Raw genomic sequence first — 20,566 nt, forward strand, 5'->3', positions numbered from 1 at the left:
AAAAAATAAAAAATAAACAGTCTCTTTGATAAAGAACGAACTGTCTCAGGTATGTCCAATAAAAAAAATTTCTCATCTCTGAGAGTTGCATTGAAGTCTCACTAATGCATTTGTAAATATTCTGTTCATTGTTTATGTGAGCCGCAGATAAAGAAGGCAGACTTTAATGATGAGAGCTTTTCAGTCAGCATAAGTAAAGCGGCAAACGAAGTAGTTGCTACATATACGAAGGATGAAACGGAGATGGATCTCGTGATCCGGCTTCCAGTTTCTTACCAAATCCTCTATCTGAATTTGTTCTCTTAAATCTGTTCCTTGCAGCGTTCCCCTCAACGTTAAAGCTCTCATACCTTCTCCATAAACTGTTTAGTCTCTCTAACTCCATCTCATTCGAATGAATCTCACCAACAATCCCCTCTGCTTGTGCCTGATAGACATATCAAAAGTTTCTGTTAAGAAACCGTGAAAAGTAAAGGTGGAGACTAATTTGGCTTAAGATGGACCTGCTTTGCAGCTAATTGCTCGATTAGACTATGAAGTTGTTTATCCAGTGTCTTCTCTCTCTGAGCTGTGAAAGCAAACAATTTCTAGTCAGATAATGTGAATGAACAGTTCACGCTATCAACCTATCTAATGGAACCACAAACAGATTTCTATAGGAATCTTACTTAAATAAGCTATTAACAAAGATTTTTGGTTTCATATAGTATGTTGAGGACGTAATGGTTATGAATGGTGATAAACAAGTATTTTAACAACTAATCAGATTGGATGACAAAAAGTACCATTGGATGACAAAAAGTATCTAATGGTAATGTATAAACAAGTATTTTAACAGCTTCAGTGCTCTTTCCTGTATAACAGCCCAACTCCTCTCTAAATCCTGAACTTTTTTCTTCCATTGAACTCTAAAAAGAAAATTTAATTTACATTACCATTAGATACAAAGCCAGGATTAGAGAATTCTAATCCATAAAGGTAAAATGAAAACTAACCAAATCATTCTTTTTGCTCTCCAACTTCTCTAGCATAAAAGATTTCATAGCCTATGTATTTGCTTCTTCTCTTCCATTCCCATCACGCTGAACAACAGATTCACCAGAGCTTTTGGACTGACTTGCATCTAGAGAAGCTTGTGCATCTTTCTCCTCAGTTTTTAAGTTTTCCTCTACATCTTCTAGCTCCTACAAAACCATATGATATTAACCACTCAGGCCTGTTGACGTTAATTGCACAAAAAGTATTGGCATAAGCGATGCAAAGCAGAGGAAGTGGTTGATGTCTATGCAACTGTTTGTTCGTAATCAGAATAATATCCAGTTCCATCACATAGACCAATAATAATACGGTGGCAGAAAAAGTTGGTAGATTCACGAAAATATATGATTACATCTTCCTTCTTCATTTGCTTACGCTCTAGCAGGAGAATAGAACCTCTACAATGATTTGTCTTTTTTTTTTTTTTTTTTTTTTTTTTTGTGTGTTGTAAAATCATACAAAATTTACTAGAATCTCATAGAATCACATTTCATTTTCTAAAAAAAAAGAAAAAAATCCAAAACACAATCAAATCTCCTAAACATCTTTTAAAATCTTTCAGAATTCTAAAATATTAAAATCCTACAAAATTCTATCAAATCGAAGTTCAATACCCCCCTCTAAGTTAGATTTCATGTGAATGTACTTTGAAATTAATCAAACTGGCATAGTTAAAAAACAATGCAAAATATATTGAAGACTATTAATCTGGTTGAAAGATAACACCTAATCAATGTAATATTTAGTTTACATATGTGTATATATTAGACTGTAGTCAAATCCCTGTAATCATGCTATTCTCTGTATCTCCTCTGGCTACTTAAGGCCTGCTAATGAGATCAATCCTCTAGAGAGAATTCATTTATTTTTATGATATCAGAGCCTCCTCGCTCCTGATTATTATTATTATTGTTTTCTCCTTCTTTTCTTTCTTTCACTTCTTCCTTTTCGTCTTCAATGGCTACTCCCCCTGCTCTCACCATTGATCGAGCTTTTGGTGTCACCAACATCAAATATCACATCCCCTTGATTCTGGATCTTGACGACCACAACTATGATGCTTGCCATGAACTATTCCTTACTCATTGTCTCACCTTTGACGTCTCTGGTCATGTCGACGGCACGTCGCTCCCTACTAACGCTAATGATACCCTCTAGCACAAGCGTGATGGACTGGTGAAACTCTGGATCTATGGAACGCTAGCTCCTCAACTCTTCCGCAGCTCCTTCAAAACTGGTGGTTCTGCCCGTGACATCTGGGTCCGCATCGAAAATCAATTCTGCAACAATAAAAAAGCACGGGCGATCCCGCTTGACAACGACCTACGTACGCTTCAGATCGGTGATCAGTCGATTCAGGTGTACTGTCAAAAGCTTAAATCCTTGTCTGATCTCCTTGCCAATGTTGATGCTCCCGTCTCTGACCGGACTCTTGTGATGTACATTCTCAATGGCCTCAATGGCAAGTTTGATTACATTATCAATGTCATCAAACACAAAGATCCGTTTCCCTCCTTTGAAAGCGCAAAAATCCATGCTCGAGATGGATGAGTCTCGCCTCAAGAAATCACTTCCCCCAGTGGCCTCTCACACTGATCATGCCTCCACACCTTCTGCTCTCACGGTGGTCAGCAATCCACCACGAGCTGCTCACGGCCACCACCAAACGGACTTCCGATGAAATCGTCGCCACACAAACAACAAGTTCAAAGGCCGAAACACCACCCCTAGATCTAATTTTCCCAATTGGTCCCCTAAGTATTGGCCCATTCCATTTCAGCAGTGGCCTAACCAAGTCATGCCTTGGGCTCAGTTTCCATTTCAACAACCCAACCGTGGGATTCTTGGTTCCCGACTTGCAACTCCTCTTCCACAAGCACACATCACTGAGTTACAGCCAACAACCAATTTTTCTCATGCCTTCAACACCATGACCTTGGCTGATCCATCTGCTGCGGGAAGGTACATGGACTCCGCAGCCACTGCTCATTTGGCAGCATCGGCATGTATGATTCACTCTAATCTTAATCCTAACATCAAACACTCTGTCATTGTCGGTGATGGTTTAATAATTCTTATCACTGCTTCTGGTTCTTCCTCTATTTCTTCCAACTCTCGTCCTCTTTCTTTAAATCAAATCCTTGTCACACCTAAAATTGTCAAAAATCTTATTTCGGTCCGACAATTCACCATAGACAATTGATGTTCTGTTGAGTTTGATCATTTTGGTTTCTCTGTGAAAGATCTCACGACACGGAAAGTTCTGCTCCGCAGTAACAACTCTGGCGACCACTACCCACTCTCAAGCTCTTTTCAAAAACCGTTGTCCTCTTCTCTTGCTCTTCTGGCTTCACCGAGTCTTTGGCACAAATGTCTCAGTCACACCAATAATGCCACACTTTGCTCTGTTTTTTCTTCAAATTCTATTCATTGTAATAAAGACAGCCTAATGAACTCTTACACGGCTTGTCATCTTGGAAAAGCAATAAAACTTCCATTTTGCAAATCAGATTCTTCTGTTTCTAAACCTTTTGAATTACTCCACTCTGATGTTTGGATATCTCCAATACCAAGCATCAACGACTTTCGCTATTATGTTTTATTTCTTGATCACCATTCTCATTTTCTATGGATTTATCCACTCCGTCGCAAAAGTGAAGTATTCTCAAAGTTTCTACATCTTATGGGGGTTATTAAAACACAATTCAAATCTAAAGTCAAATCCTTACAATGTGACCACAGTGGTGAGTACAACAATTCTGACTTCCATCAATACTTTGATACGCATGGTATACAAGTCAGATTTTCTTGTGCCCACATCTCTCAACAAATTGGAAAATCAGAACGTATGATTCGTACCATCAATACTACGATTCGTGCTCTTCTTTTCCAAGCTCATTTGTCACCATCTTACTAGGTAAAGGCGTTGCATGTTGTTGTTCATCTTCTAAATATTCTTCCTTTTCTGAAATTAACAATCAAATCCCATTCACAATTCTCTTTAACAAACTCCCCAAATACGACAATTTAAAAGTATTTGGATGCCTCTGTTTTCCCAATCGTAACCACTCTAACCTCCACAAACTCTCTCCTCGATCAACTCTGTGTCTCTTCCTAGGCTATCCATCTCAACACAGTGGCTATCGATGTCTTGATCTCAAGATAAAAAAGATCATTATCTTTCGTCACATGTTGTTTGATGAGACTGTCTTCCCAGCAGCTGAAAAACAATCTCAAACTGCAACATATCAATTCCTTCAGACAATCGATGAGCCTTCCCCTCTCTTTCATGAAATCCTTCAATCATCTCCTTCGTTTCCACCACCTTCACAACCAGCGACAGCCCCCACTCCTTCACTTTCGTAAACCATTTCCTCTGCACCAACAACTGTTGTAGCTCCTCCTCCCCCGCTTCGCCACTCCATGACCACACGGAGTAAGGCTAGCATTCACAAACCCAAACCTATCATGTCCCTTCTCACATCTGTTTATACTCTCCCAAACAGTGATCTAAAAGCTCTCTCTGATCCGAACTGGAATCCTCCAATAACAGATGAGTATGGTGCTATGATTAAGACTAAGACATGAGATATTGTGCCTCGTCCTAAAGATGCTAACATTGTTCGCTCTATGTGGCTATTCAAGCATAAATATAATGCATGTAGCTCTCTTACTCGTCACAAAGCTAGATTGGTGGCGAATGGCAAGTCTCAAGATGCTGGTGTTGACTTCACCGAAACATTCAGTCCAATCGTCAAACCAGCAACTATACGCACAGTTCTTGACGTCAGCCTTGCTCGTGATTGGCCTATACACCAACTAGACGTCAAAAATGCGTTTCTCCATGGTGAGCTCGACGAAACAGTGTATATGCATCAACCGCCTGACTTTGTTAATCCATAATATTCGAATCATGTTTGTATACTTCGTAAAGCTACCTACGGGCTTAAACAAGCTCCAAGAGCATGGAATGTGCGGTTTGCCAAATTTCTTCATACTCTCCGCTTTCAATCATGCAAAACAGATGCTTCTTTGTTTGTTTGCAAATATGGAACAAAGATGACATACCTTTTGCTATACGTCAATGATATCATACTCACTGCCTCTGATCACACGTTCCTTCAATGGATCATAACCTCTCTTAAAACTGAATTTCCAATGAGAGATATAGGTAAGCTCAGCTACTTCCTCGACATTAAAGCAGACTTCAATACAAAAGGACTGTTTCTTAGCCAAGAAGCATATGCTCAAGATATTATCTCTCGTGCTGGCATGAGTAATTGTATGCCATGTACGACCCCGGTTGACTTGAACTCAAAGCTATCTGCTGATATAGGTGACTTGGTCGCTGATCCTACTGCCTATTGGAGTCTCACCGGCGCGTTACAATATCTAACATTCACCCGTCCTGAGATATCTTATGCTATTTCAACAAATCTGTCTCTTCATGCACTCACCCCGATAGCCCCATATCCAAGCACTCAAACAGATAATACGTTACATTCAAGGCACCAAAACTTACGGTCTACAACTCTACAAAGGACCTATAGACACCTTGACAGCGTAATCCGACGCAGATTGGACAGGTTGTCCTTATACACGCTGATCAAAGTCTGGTTATTGCGTTTATCTCGGTTCAAACCTCATATCTTGGTCCTCAAAACGTCAGCAAACGGTCTCCCGCTCCAGTGCTGAAGCAGAATATAAAGGAGTTGCTAACACTGTTGCTGAGCTTTGTTGGATTCGCAATCTTCTTCTTGAACTTGGCTGCACTATCTCCAACGCTTCAATTTTTTATTGTGACAACAACATCACTGTCTATCTCGCCACAAATTCTGTCAAGCATCAACGAACAAAACATGTAGAAATTGATATTCACTTTGTTCGAGAGAAAGTTGCGATGGGCCAGGTCAAAGTTCTACATGTTCTCTCTTCCCTACAGTTTACGGATATTTTCACCAAAGGACCACCAATAATGCTATTCAACGACTTCAAGTCCAGCTTAACCGTCTGCAGTCCCTACGCTTAAATTGTGGAAGGGTGAAAGATAACACCTAATCAATGTAATATTTAGTTTACATATGTGTATATATTAGACTGTAATCAAATCCATATAATCATGTAATTAGCACAATCTCTGATATTCTCTGTATCTCCTGTGACCACTTAAGGCCTGCTAATGAGATCAATTCCCTCGAGGGAATTCATTCACTTTCACTGGTGAGATGCAAAAATGGATTGGTCACTAGCTAGGTAATACTGTCGAGAAATACAAAAGAATATTTTTTTTGCAGCTACAAGTTTCCTTCAGGCACCATTTTCCTCAGTTAATTCACAAATCAACTTAGGCTAGGTGTTATCTTAGGCTGGTTGTATATTTTTTGCCAATAGGATTATTTAAGATTTTTTTTTTTCATATGTCGCATATGTGAGATCAAGTATCATTAATGGTTTATCAGACACCTAGGAGGATTCATGAATATTTCTCAATTCTATCTCTAAACCTAAGGTCGGTACTTTGATTAGTTCAATTTCATTTCATTATTTGTATCTCTTACCTCGGTGAATTTCAGATTATTCTGTAAATTACCAACTTTTGGTGAGTTCTATGAAATAATATATCTTTTTCCCCTAAAATCATATCTTTTTGTTATTTCGTACGATCATCACCTTCAACAATAATCAACTTTGATTGGATATCCTTATTTTAAATAACACCACATGTTACACGAGTAGCCACTATATATATATGATGATGCAGGAAAAAGTAGATTAATCTATTGACAAAATCATATCTGATTTATATAGGCCGAGAAAGCATATCTGTATTTATATTGATACTTAAGCAGGAACCGTGGTACATGACCTGTAAAAGAACATGGGATTGTACCCTGTTGATATAAACAAAACGAAGATCTTATTTATATACTTTTTATCTTTTAAGATTTAGTGGCTTAGTTTATTAAACATTATAAAAGAGTGGTCAAGCAAGATTGCTTTCTACACTAAGTTGATTATTCTAATGCATATAGTTTATTTTATTTTCCAACTGAAAAATAAATAAATGTAAATGCACAATAATACAGGTTTTGTGTTAGTTGTTACTGAGTTTTAAACTAAAACATAACAATAGAATATTAGCTCATGATAAGCAAGTACGTATATGTACGTATCTTGACTCGTTTCTAGACTTCAACTTCTAATATCTCTCTTATTATTTTTCCAAGCTTTGGGTTAGGTACACTTCATCAGTACCGGAGGGTTTTGGTACCCGATTACGACTACTCCCCACCAAATTGGGTCTGTTGTCATAATGTCATTCTCTCTTGTTCGAGATATGACGGGGATCTATGCGTTATAATTCCTGCAGCAAATCTCTTTCCATATCGAGAGAATACGCACGGAAATAGAAGAAATAAATGACAAAACGAGAGGACGTACGATGAACATATCATATATTCATATCTTATTCAGTTCATATGAACATATCATATCAGTTTTATGAATATTATGATTTTTCAAAGTACACTTAGTACACAGAGCATGTCTTTTACATTTTTGAAGAGAATTTTTTTTGTTAAGTTTCTCTCTTTACACTTAGTTATGTTTTCAATTAAGTAATAAAATTAAGAAATTTATTCTTAGCAACATTTATTCCAAGAATTAGACTCTGTCAAAGGAAAACAACAAATTCAGTCTATCACGACTCCACAATTACGTTTTAAAAGCTTTATATGTAAATTTTATAGGTAAAAGAAATAAAATAGTCAAATGAAAGATTATGAATTTTATGAAGTAACAGAGCATGATTTCGACGAAGATAAGATCAGAACAGGTATATCATTTTTAAAAAAATTGTGGCAATTGGTGCGACTGAAATGATGATGCCTAGTATATGAGCACCATCGTCTACCACTTGTGGCCTTTGCATGGAGATTAAAGCTATGAGCATCATCTTCTACCACTTGTGGCTTTGCATGGAGATTAAAGTTATGAGCATCATCTTCTACCACTTGTACAAGTGGCTTTGCATGGAAATTTAAAGTTAATTAGTTTCTTTCACTTCTGGAACTGGAAGGGGGTTGTGCTAGTGTGTAAACAGTTGTGCCTTAGAGCCATATATGGAAATCCTAACATATATATTCGGGTATCTAACAGACTAACACTTTGATCAACAAGCTCATAAACTGGATACTTTGATCTGATTATTTCACATGCATATATAGATTTTTATATTAAAATAAACTATTTCTAACACTAACCTTAACAAAGATTCAATGTATCTAATAAAAATATTAACAAAGATTGGCATACCTTTTTCATCTGAACTATACTATGAAATTTAATAGTTTAAGATCATTATTTAAAGAAGCTTTTTTTTAAAGCATCTCCAACTCATCCTTAATTTTTTCTTTACAATACAGAAACTCTATAATAAAAGTAAGTTTTACTCTAACACACCTTTATAGTAGAGATTGCTATTTTTTTATTCTATATAGAGTAACTCTATTTTAGAGGTGATAATAGAGGTGAATAATCTTTATTATAGAGTTTCTCTATTATAAAAAAAATATAGAAAAAACCATTAGAAATGGTCTTAGGCGTGTCTAACACTGAAGTTAAATTAATTTAAAAAAAAAAACAGAAGAGAAAGAAAAAAACAGTCTCTAAATTAGGAAGTGTTAGAAACGACTGTAAGAGAATTGTGGACACATGTCACCTAACAAATAATTCAGTTAACAAAAAAAACTGAAAATAAATTTTATATAATTACAGTAAGAGACGCTTTAGGGTTGTACCCGTAGGAGTTGGTCTTACTCTCTTATATACGAAACCAACAAATGTGCCACCTCAACGCTCATCCAATGTCTGGCTTTGTAGGAAGTCGAACAATATATATATCCAACTCCTTTAGAAATGAATACTTGGGCTTGGACCATCATCAACCGGCGAACTATGGAGTCGAAGGTTTTTTTTGAGAATTAAAATTCTACACAGTGGTCTCTATCCACTCCACTTCAAACTGAAAGCATTGATATGAGTCATGTTAATTATATGATAGAGATTCACAGAACCATAATTTTTTTTCGACGGACTGCCCATACCTTGCAAAATGACGTATTTTCTTCCAGATTAGATTAGCATGCGTTTGCCATGTATATAGGTTTATAAGAATTAAAGGTTGTTTGACCAAAAAAAAAAGAATTAAAAATTATATTTTCATGTTCTTATAAGGCTGATCATTTACCATATAATACAAGACATTAGTCTTATGACGCTCCATTTGTAGAACATGCATATTTCTGGTAAAAGGTCAACTTTATACCAGTTTTCTGAATTTTTCTGTACATTTTTACAACTTATTAATTTAAGAAAAAACAACAAATAAAATAGAAAAGAGATACAACCAAAATAAAAAGAAAGAGGGGAAACATGGCCAGAAGAAGACCTTGGGATGGTGAGAAAATGGTCTCTAAAATTAAGTATGATCAAGTGTTGCTTGCACATCTAAACTAGCAGAGTGGAAGATGCATAGAGAGAATCCGTGCGGTACACTCCGCCATACTAAAAGGACTATATTAGTTAGATGATATAGATTTATATTTGTCATATTAATTAGTTAATTAGACATATTATTTAGTTTATATATGTAGATCATTTGTTAGAAATATTTATTTTCGAACTAATTTGATTGGATTTTTTTATTATATAGATTATATATCAAACATTTTATATTGATTAGTTAATTACTCTTTTTTTTTTTGCTATTTTTTGAAAGAAAGTTTAGTTATAAACGACATCTAATGACAACAATTTGACTATATTAAAATTCTTTATGAATGACAAAAGGGAAAAATAACAAATTTAGTACCAGTATGACTCCAAAGTCCAAAAGCACCTTTACGTACCCATTATTTACTTCGTTTTTTCTTGGGGGCTAATATTAGTGGAAAAGTATGATTTTAAAAATTATAAAAATTAGTGTCAAATGGTTGGGGAACTACTATTCTTTCACACGCTACTACAGCTTTAGAAGCAGAAACGAAAGCATTATTAGCGGCAATACAGCAAGTGTGGATAAAGGGTATAACTTCTGTCTGTTTTGAAGGAGATTGTCAAGTGTTAATCAATATTCTCAATGGTAGCCTCTCTGACATCTCAATAAAAGGTCTAATTCACGATATTAGGCAATGGTCTACTCGATTTCATACCATTAGATTTACATTTGTTCATCGTCATTGTAGTAGAACTGCCTATTTGTTAGCTAAATTTGGTTGTCAATATTCTATTGTATATTCGGATTGTTTTGATCCACCAAACTGGTTAACAGAACAATTGTACTATGATTTTCATCATTCATAAATAAAATCATTTTTCATCGTAAAAAAAAATATATATATATATAAAGTATGATTTATAAAATTATGAACAGGAGACTTTCAGAAAATCCTCACTATTTGTGCGTGTGAAATGAGAGGCTAACTACTAAATTCAATTAGGTTCCAAAAAGTTTCCGTAACCTTTTTTTAATACCAATGGCACCATTTATTGCAAATATTGCAAAAAGCCCATATATGGGTTTTGGTTTGCTTGTACTCAATCTATCTATAAATATACATTGTTTTGCTCTCTTCCCCATCAGTACTCTTCCCTGTCCCTCTTTTATGAACATGGAATCTCAAACTGTTTTGGATCATGAAAGCGATCGCACATTTAGAAAGTTGCAACCCTCACAATGGGCTGATCACTTCCTCTATGTTCCGTTCGATGAATTGGTGAGTCTATTTTCTATATTATATATCACTATATATATTATGATGCATAGAACACTTAGACAAAACAAAATTATGCTACCAAAAACAAAAATACAATTAAATTATCTATTGACTTAACTAAGATTGTAGGCGAGTAGTTTATATTTTAATGTTATTGTTATGTCACTACCTGAATTCGCTTCTTGTAGGATGTTTGTTATTGTTATGTCACTACCTGAATTCGCTTCTTGTAGGATGTTTGTTATTGAAAAAAAAAGTTATGTTCATGCTCATGTCCTATTCCATAACTTCTTCTAGGAACTAGATGTCATTGCAAGTGAACTCGAAGTAATCAAGCCCAAAGTTAAAGACATTCTCATGTCACATTCCCAAGCCGAAGGCCATGACTCTGCTAAGAGGCAAACTCTTTTGATTTATTTGATGACCAGTCTTGGTGTTGCATATCATTTTGAGAATGAGATCGAAGAGATCTTGTCACATGCCTTTGAAAAGATGGATGATATGATCGTGGATGAACAAGACCTTTACACAATCTCCATCTCATTTTGGGTTTTCAGAACGTATGGACACAACATGTCGTCAGGTAAGTAACTGTGTGCATATCATTAGTTAAATACATATCAGTTACCGTGTTCATTTCTTCTTCGATGGAAAGGTATTAAAATATTTAATGCACGTAGATGTGTTCAAGAGATTCAAAGGAGAGGACGGAAAGTTCATGGACTCATTAACCAAGGATGCTAAGGGCATGTTGAGCTTATACGAAGCCTCTCATTTGAGGACGATGAAAGATTATATAATGGACGAAGCACTGAGTTTCACAACGAGACATCTGAAGTCGTTAGCAGGACGAGAACGCCCTCATCTCTCAAGGCTTATACATAATGCTCTTGGTCTATCTCAACATTGGAACATGGAAATACTAGCCGCGATGGAATATATCTCATTCTATGAACACGTAGAAGAACATGATGAGACAATACTCAAGTTTTCGAAGCTCAATTTCAAGTTTTTACAACTTCTATACCTCAAGGAGCTCAAAATAGTTACAAAGTATGTAATCTCCTCAATACTTGTACATAGGGATTTTTATTCACTCATTCCAACCATATATCTCTAAATGTCCGTTTGTTTTGATGCAAGATGGTATAAGGAGCTGGAGTTTGCATCTAATCTGCCGCCTTACTTCAGAGACAGAATCGTGGAGTTACATTTTTTTTGTGATATCGATGTACTTTGAGCCGCAGTTCTCACGTGCGAGGATTATGTTGACTAAGTTCTACACAGCCGAAACCATCATCGACGACACCTTCGATAGATATGCCTCCATTCATGAAGCTGAAATCCTCGCAAATAGCCTAGAACGGTACTATACTCTACATGCTAAAATTCCATAAAAAATCAATATTAATATTAGTGATTATGATAATCATGAAAGATATATTGATGATGTACAAGGTGGGCTCCTGATAAAGATATGGATAGACAACCAACTTATTTGAAATTCGTGTTTGAGTTTATAATGGATGTATTCAAAGATTTCGAAAGAGAAGTGGGGTCTGAAGGAAGATCTTACAGCGTGAAAGGCACACTAGACGAGGTAACCAATCTAAACTCTTTTAGTGACATGTTATAACAAATTATTATAACATGTACGGGTATGTAAAATTGTGGTTGTTTTATGTATAAAAAATCATCTTGGTTGGGGTAGTTGTTAATTGTTATCTACTGTGTATTTTTCCATTTCTCTCCAATTTTATATTTCTTATATGCTTCATAAAAATATACATATTATGTTTCGTTAGGCTATTCACTCTTAAGCTGAAACTCATAAACTATGCATGAAGATTCCTAATAGAATTGTTTGTTTTAGTAAAATATTCGTCATATTTATACTTTTGAGCATGCAGTTCAAAAGACTCGTGAAATCCAACCTTGACCTTGCCAAATGGGCGCAAGCCGCTTACGTTCCTAGCTTTGAGGATTATATGGAGGTTGGTGAGGTTGAGATCACGATGTATGCAACTATGGCTGGCACTTTGATGGGTATGGGACATATTGCTACGGAGAAAGCTTATGAGTGGCTCAAATCAAGACCAAAACTCATCCAATCATTATCTATAAACGGGCGTCTAATGAATGACATGGCCGGTTTTGAGGTACGGAGAAATTACTCCTTAATTTCTGTATAGTTTATTATCGAGACTAATCCCTCATATCTACAAGAGTACAATCACTTTGAATTCCTCAATAGAGATAGTTATCCTAGCTCCAAATACCTTATGTTTCCTTTGAGTATTCATAATTCATAAATAAGTTATTATGTGATTTCATTAGGATGATATGAGTAGAGGATATGTAACTACTGGGATCAACTGTTATATGAAGCAATATGGAGTTACCAAAAACGAAGCTTTTAGGGCACTTCACAAAATACGTGTGGACAACGACAAAATTGTGAATGAAGAGTTTTTGATGACAAAAAATGTTCCAAGACGAGTTCTCAAGGAAGCCATCAATTGTGCACGCATGACCAACGTTGCCTACAGCTACGGTGAAGGATTAACCCAACCTGAAGGCAAAATTAAGGACAATATTATTTCTCTTTATCTTGATCCGATTCGTCTTTAAAGATTTTGCTTTATAACATAATAATGATTATGACATGTGGCGTTTGGTATCATATATTATGATATTTTGAAGTAATATCTTTGTCTTTGGCTCTTGATTTTTTTTATGTCTTTGTAGTTTAATTTGTCATGGAAAATATCGTACAGCTTTGATTAACTAGTAACAAGCTTTTGAAAGTTGTTTAGCAAAATACCAAAAGTTATAAGGAGCCCAGCGGTGTTTTATGTTTTAGATAGTTTGAATATGGGCTTTAAGTCGGAATAGAAAATAAGTTAGAACCTAGAGTAAAGAAAAAAAAAGAACCAAGCATCATTATTGACAATAATTTATTGTCTTCTAAAAAATTGGCAAGCATGTCAAAATGAGAATCGGTGAAAGACTAATAGTTGGAACTTGGAACCCTACTTATATGAAAAAATGCTTTAGATAATATATACAAATTGGTAGATTACACTCGCTAATATCAGTATCCGGGTAGCTAATTAAACTATTGCTGTTTGGTTTTGTAGGAATCCATATATACATTACGATAATAGCTGCAAGAGGGGGAATGTTTTTTTTTTTGGGTTGAAGAGGAGCAACGTTACCTAGAATATAGCTGAATAGGTTGTGGTTACTTTAGATTGTGGTTGTTTACATAGTGTTCATTTACTTTGCGTTTATGTTTTTTATTTCGACAAAAAAGAGAAGGTTTAGGTAAAAACCAGCTTTATTGTGATTGATGACTTTTAAAAAAAATTATATACTCCTATATGTGTGATTTCAATGTTATACACAGGTAAAAAAAAAAATATTCTTCTCATTTCAAATTTCAAAATAGTTGACTGATAAGATGTAAGTTAAAATTTTGAAAATATTTAGGGACAAAAATTTTCAGTTAAGAATTTTGGAAAAAAAATATTTTCAAGGAATAGAATAATTAATTAAGGAAAAACACTATGATTAAAGTATATTATTTTTGAATTCTGTGATATTCTTGATTTTGCATATTTAAATCTTGTGTTTATTAAAATAAAAAAAATATATTCAACCAAAAACAAACACATATGACTGATATTGTGATATTTTGATGGTGAAAATTTACAAAATTGGTAAGCTTTAACTTTTTTGACCAATAATATATTAATTAAAAAGTTAAAATATTTAGGAAATTATTTTTCAGTAAAGTATCTTTGAGTAAAAAGATTTTAATGGAATAATGACTATTAAATTATGAATAAAATCTTGCATTATATTGAAGTATTTAATATTTGATATATTGCTAAGTTAAAAAAATACTATAAGATAATTTCATAAAATTTAAAATATTTATGGATATTAAGAATCATGTTTTTGTTAAAAAGAAAATACCACAAGAGTCATATTGTGGTCTATAAATTTGATGGAAGAAACAAATTCCATATCATTTTGTAGTGAGCATGGAAACCACATCAGTTTTTAGGCCAAAACTTGGATCTCAGTTTTCTCTTCGTTCTTGGACCAATTTATTTCCGTTAAGCAAACTCTATGGCTATCCCATTATGTCATTCCCTGTAAGCCTTTTAAGCATATTCGTTTGAAGGCCACTAATAATCTGACGTGCGGTGATCAAGAACGTATTCGCAAGTTCAAGAAATTGCCAACTTCTGAATGGACCCATTATTTCCATGTCTCGGTGAGTCCATACGAAAGTCAAGAACACACTCATGTCTTCTCAAATTTGGATACAACGAACAGAAACGAAGAAGATGGTGAAGATGATGAACGTTGGAGAAGAAAAGATGAGGATGAAAATGTTTATGTTATTCACACTTAATGCAGAGAACAAATGTTATATACAAGTAATATGTATCCGGTATAAACCGTTTATGTACATAACCCAAACTAAACCACTTTAAATATCTAATATTCCCTTTCAAGATGGAGTGCATATGTTAATAACACCCATCTTGCTAATTAGTCTCAAGAACTGGGTAGGAAACAAAGGTTTAGTCAAAACATCCGCCAATTGATGCTCAGTCCGTACATGTAATGTCTTGATGATACCTAACTGAACCTTCTCCCAAATAATATGACAATCCATCTCCAAATGCTTGGTCCGTTCGTGAAACACAAAATTGTTGGCAATACGGAGAGCAGCGGTATTATCACAATAAAGTGCAGAAGCTTCAGAGGAATCAACCCACAAATCATCCATAAGCTTTCGCAACCAAAGAACTTCTTTCACTGCTGCAGCCATAGCTCTATACTCTAATTCTCCAGAAGACATGGACATTGTATCTTGTTTCTTTGACTTCCAAGAGACCAAATATGGTCCAAGAAACATACATAAGCCAGAAACTGAGCGTCTTGAATTAGTACATCGATCCCAATCTGCATCTGCGAACCCCTTTAACTTGAGATCAGAATTGGCTGAGTAAAACATACCTTGAACAATTGTGCCTTTAAGGTAATGAAGAACCTTATAGACTGCATTCAAGTGAGGTTTTCGTGGAGCAGATGTGAACTGGCACAAGTTGTGGACTGCAAAAGTCTGTCAGCTCGGGTGAATGTGAGATACATGAGCTTCCCAACCAGACAATGATATTGTTTCACATCCTCCAATAACGTCCCTGTCTCAGAGTTTAAGACATCACTAGGATCCATGGGAATAGGTGATGGTGCACAACCCAAAAGTCCTGTCTCATCCAAAAAAATCCAACACATATTTAAGTTGACAAACGGATATGCCGGCTGAGGTTCTTGCAACTTCCATACCCAAAAAATATTTAAGAGGTCCCAAATCTCGCAATTTGAAAGTCTCTTTCAGGGCTGCGGTGAGAGAAACAGTAGCACTAGAGGAACTGCTTGCAATGATGATATCATCGTCATACACCAACACTGCCATGTGCACATCTCCAGTCTTTCTTGTAAACAATGTATCATCACCGCTACCACCCTGAAAATCCAAAGAGACTAAAGATGCAGAGAGCTTAAGAACCATTGTCGTGAGGCTTGTTTACGACCGTAGAGAGACTTGCGAAGCTTGCAAACAACATTTGGTGGAAACGTTTCCCCCTCTTTAGGACCATAGCCAGGAGGCAAACTCATAGAAATTTCTTCTTTCAAATCACCATTAAGAAATGCATTTGAAACATCAAGCTGATCAAGAAACCGTTTTCTAGGTGCTGCAACTGCTAGTAAAAACTTAACAATGGCCATTCCAGCAACAGGAGAAAAGATTTCAACATAGTCAAGACCCTCCTTTTGAGTGTACCCCTTTGCCACTAGGCGAGCCTTATACCGCTCTAGGCTCCCATCTGCATTCAACTTAACAGTGTATACCCATTTGCATCCAATGATGGTCTTACCAGGTGGAAGAGAGCAAACATCCCACGTGTGTATGCGTTTTAAAGCCACTATCTCAACATCCATAGCGTCACAAAACTCTTTGATATTACTAGCTTGAGAGTAACTTGTTGGTGTAGGATACTTTGTAAGAGTGTTGACATATGCGCAAAAAGAATCAGAGAGTTTAGAGTAAGATAAGACCTGTGAAATGGGATGCATTGTAGATTCCTGCATAGAGTAACACTGATAGTCCTAAAGATAACTAGGAGGCCTAGAAGCTCTTTTTGACACTGTAGTCTCTGGAGGAAGAACATACTACACTATTTCTGGAACTGATTCCCCCCTGTCTATCAGTCTCAAGTGGTTCCCCCTGACTAGAAGATCCAGAGGTTTCACCAATGTGAGGAACACGGGTGCAGTTATGAGGAAAAAACTCGGTAGCACCATCGTGATTCTTAGAATCCTGAAAAGGAAAAATATCTTCAAAGAATTTCACGTTCCTAGAGATGAAAACAACATTGCTCTCAATATCCATGAGTTTATAATCCTTGTAACCTGCAGAGTATCCCAAGAAGACGCATGCCTTGGCTCTATCTTCAAACTTAGTTTGCTGCTTTGGAGAAGTGCATGCATAACATAAGCAACCAAAAGTCCTCAAATCTTCATACTCTCGTGCCTTGTAAGTAAGCTTCTCATATGGATTTTTGTTTTCTAATAGTGGTGATGGTGTTCTGTTGATGAGGAAAACTGCAGTGAGTATACAATCTCCTTATAAAGACAATGGTAGATGAGACTGAAATAAAAGAGCACGAGCCACATTCAATGTGTTTCCTTTTAACCACCAAGTTCTGCTCTGGAGTTTCTGGACATGAGTGGTATGCAACAATTCCCAATTTGCGACAAAGATCAGAAAATTTTAACTCCGGGGCGTTATCAGATCGAACACATCGAACTCGTTTGTCAAACTGAGTCTCAACCATTTGTAAGAATTCTGAAAATATGTGCAGAACATCACTTTTAAGTTTTAGCAAGTAAACCCAAGTTACTCTGCTATGGTCATCCACTATTGTTAGAAAATATCAAAATACTTCTACTGTTAGCTCTGAGAATGGACCTGAAACATCAATATGGAGCAAGTTGAACGAAGCAGAACAAATATTGCCTCTATTAGAAAACGGTCATTTCTTCTGTTTTGCTCTTTGACAAATATCACAAAGTAAAACTGCTTTATTCCTTTGTTTAGAAATCCCAAGAACATCACTAAGCATATCAATCCGAGAAAAAGAAGTATGACCAAGTCTCTTATGCCAAACAGCTGAATCTATTACATCATTCAAACTACAAGAAGATAGTTGTCTTGAATCTGCAGGGTCTTCAACATCCAAGAGATAAAGATTTGCAATCCGTCTACCTCTTCCAATCGTCAATCCCTTGGTAGGATCATGTACCAGACACGAAGCAGGATCAAAGATTACACGAGACCCAAGATCTGCAGTCAAAGAGCTTATACTGAGAAGATTCATCCTGAGTTCCGGTATATACAAAACATTTTGTAAACTGATGGAACCATGGATGATTATTGTACCAACTCCTGATACTGTAACCAAACTGCCATTGGGAAGATTAATATGTTGACGAATAGATTGATCAAGATCATTAAACATACTATGATCATGACTGACATGATGAGTAGCACCAGAATCAATGATCCAAGACCTTTTATTTGTCACATACTGAGGAACAGTCAATACTCCAATAAAACAATAGGTAGAGTTAGAAAAGGATATATCGGAAACAGAAGTCTCAGTTGTTGGAGCTTGAGTTGTCTAAGAAGTCTGAGAGTTAGCTTTGGGAATGAGATCAGAATTAAAGTTGCAATGAAACTTTGCAACTGGTCCTTGGATAGGTTCCCAACAAGACTCTCAAAACCATCAGATTTCTTAACATTGGAACCAACAGAAGCAGAAACTTGAGCTGCAACAATAGGAGTATGAGTAGACGATTGAGAGGGTGGAGAAGCAGCAAACTGTTGTTTCCTAGGTTTCATTTTTGCGATTCTGACACTTGGTTTGTTATCAGATGTGGTTTATTTACTAATAATGTAGGTCGAATGTTTAATGTTATTTCAGATAAAATGCTTTTTTGTTGAACTCTTAATTAATGTTGAGGTGTTTTTCAACATTGAAGCTACATACTTAGAGAAGATTTTTTTCATGGAAAATGCAATGCTTTTAAATTTAAAAGATGAGTTAATTAGAAAAATGCCAATGTATAAATTTGATATCACTTTTTTTTCTTTTTCTCTTTTCTGCTAAACTGTAGATATATTCATATTAATAAAAAGTTGGGTAATACATAAGTTAAAAAAGAAACTTGGGGGAAAAAAAAGCATTAAGTTACCAAAATGCCGTTGTTGGTTTTGTTTTTTGAGAAGCTACTTCTGAACAAGTATACCATAGACTGGCAAGAGATTATGGCATTGCTTGGAGGTGAAGATCTTGACAAGACCACAAAGCTTCTTATCAGCTATGCGTTTTAGAACACATTACACTCAATTTGGCTGGAGAGAAATGTTCGGCGTCATGGAGAGCGACCTGCTACAGAGTAGAGGCTAGTAAAGCTTATTAATCAAAATATCCGAAATCGACTTAGCACTCTTCGGAATGGAGAGGATACAAGCATCCATACTTGGTTTTCAGAAAGATTTTACTAAACATGTTTACGTGATTTTATAAGTGTTTTTAAGAAGTTTTCTTGCAGATATGGAGTTACCGATCTCCCTATCAATGTCATTAAAGAGTTGCGAATCTTTGATGATCATGGTTACGGGGGTTGTTGAAAGGATTAGGATTGACAAGTTCAAAGGGGCACCTGGAAGACGGATGTATAATTCTGCAGCAGTTGGTACAATTTTTTTTCCATCTTCTCATACTGGAACCCAAGCATAGCTCTATCACCGGATTGAAACCTCACCCTTCTAAAGAACCTGAAACGATCAGTAATAGAAACCTCAATTTTCACTCTAGTAAATGAAACTTGGTTTGTAACTGATTCGTCAAAGTCAAGCTCCACAAAATCTCCTAAGGATCTAGCGATTCTGCGGAAATTTTTTGCAGAGATGTATGGTAGTGGAACCCCCCGGATTTGAACCCAAAGATCTATGGATGTTAAGAAGTGCAATCTTGGTAAGTCATCCCATCTTTGGAGTGCAACTAACCATCTATTGAAGCTCCAGGGTTGACGTCGTAGGAATGAAACCAAATCTCTTTTAGATTGAAATCGAAATTGTATAAAACGATCGTCCAAGACTCGTCCATGAACAGAAGTTGATAGACCCCAAGCTGTAGGAAGATTGTCAGCTACTTCAAACAAGTTCTGATCCACCGGATTGAGAGGTCTGGCAATCAAACTTAACCTATTGCTAGCTAAGACTTCCTCATAATCTGAATTTGGAATTAAGAGCTCTGGATCATCTCTCCCTAACGCAAAGTATTGAAGCTCATCCCAAAGATCTTTCTCCATTTTGACTACTCTTTTTTAAAGGAAAGGCGATGAATTATTTTAGAACACAGGAAGAGATTCTTTATATATGGAGGTAAAAAGGTTTAAAAACAGAGGAGAAGGAGCTGAAAGACGTATAATACTATAAACATTATCCCAACTGCAGTTTCAAGGAGTAAAAAAATGCAGCAGAAACAAAAAGTTTGAAGAGACGAGATAAGATGGAAAGAAGATAAGTGAAGGGTGGAAAATGAAAAAGTCAACTTCCTAGGTAAATATCTATAAAAAGACAAGAAGTTGTCAATCAAACC

General features: G+C 35.9%; 1 protein-coding gene, 1 long non-coding RNA gene and 2 pseudogenes across 4 annotated transcripts; 2 read left to right on the forward strand and 2 right to left on the reverse strand.

The window, feature by feature from the left end:
• LOC104723012 (uncharacterized) lies at nucleotides 1–1,457 on the reverse strand. Of its 2 annotated transcripts, XR_015571718.1 has the most exons (4): nucleotides 996–1,457; nucleotides 786–908; nucleotides 504–568; nucleotides 1–427 (listed from the first exon to the last, which is right to left on the reverse strand). It is a non-coding gene; the product is annotated as an uncharacterized LOC104723012 (long non-coding RNA). The 2 variants fall into 2 exon arrangements; XR_757269.3 differs by lacking the exon at nucleotides 786–908 and having other exon boundaries at nucleotides 996–1,433.
• A 538-nt stretch (nucleotides 1,458–1,995) lies between these two features.
• LOC104727890 (uncharacterized) lies at nucleotides 1,996–2,719 on the forward strand (annotated as a pseudogene).
• A 7,976-nt stretch (nucleotides 2,720–10,695) lies between these two features.
• LOC104723013 (putative terpenoid synthase 7) lies at nucleotides 10,696–13,542 on the forward strand (annotated as a pseudogene). The gene is made up of 7 exons (XR_015571717.1): nucleotides 10,696–10,814; nucleotides 11,112–11,397; nucleotides 11,495–11,867; nucleotides 11,958–12,180; nucleotides 12,273–12,414; nucleotides 12,725–12,973; nucleotides 13,152–13,542. The product of XR_015571717.1 is annotated as a putative terpenoid synthase 7 (transcript).
• A 6,071-nt stretch (nucleotides 13,543–19,613) lies between these two features.
• LOC147933849 (uncharacterized protein At4g02000-like) lies at nucleotides 19,614–20,276 on the reverse strand. Its single transcript, XM_087472352.1, has one exon. It carries the CDS (start codon nucleotides 20,274–20,276, stop codon nucleotides 19,614–19,616), a length of 663 nt encoding a protein of 220 aa, XP_087328478.1.
• Between the last annotated feature and the right edge of the window lie 290 nt (nucleotides 20,277–20,566).

This window comes from Camelina sativa, chromosome 11 (genome assembly GCF_030686135.1).
Source record: "Camelina sativa cultivar CO46 ecotype springtype chromosome 11, ASM3068613v1".
NCBI lineage: Eukaryota > Viridiplantae > Streptophyta > Magnoliopsida > Brassicales > Brassicaceae > Camelina > Camelina sativa.

What these genes read in the sequence shown, in the direction of transcription:
- LOC147933849 (XM_087472352.1), bottom strand. Translation starts at nt 20,276, where the DNA reads ATGGAGAAAGATCTTTGGGATGAGCTTCAATACTTTGCGTTAGGGAGA.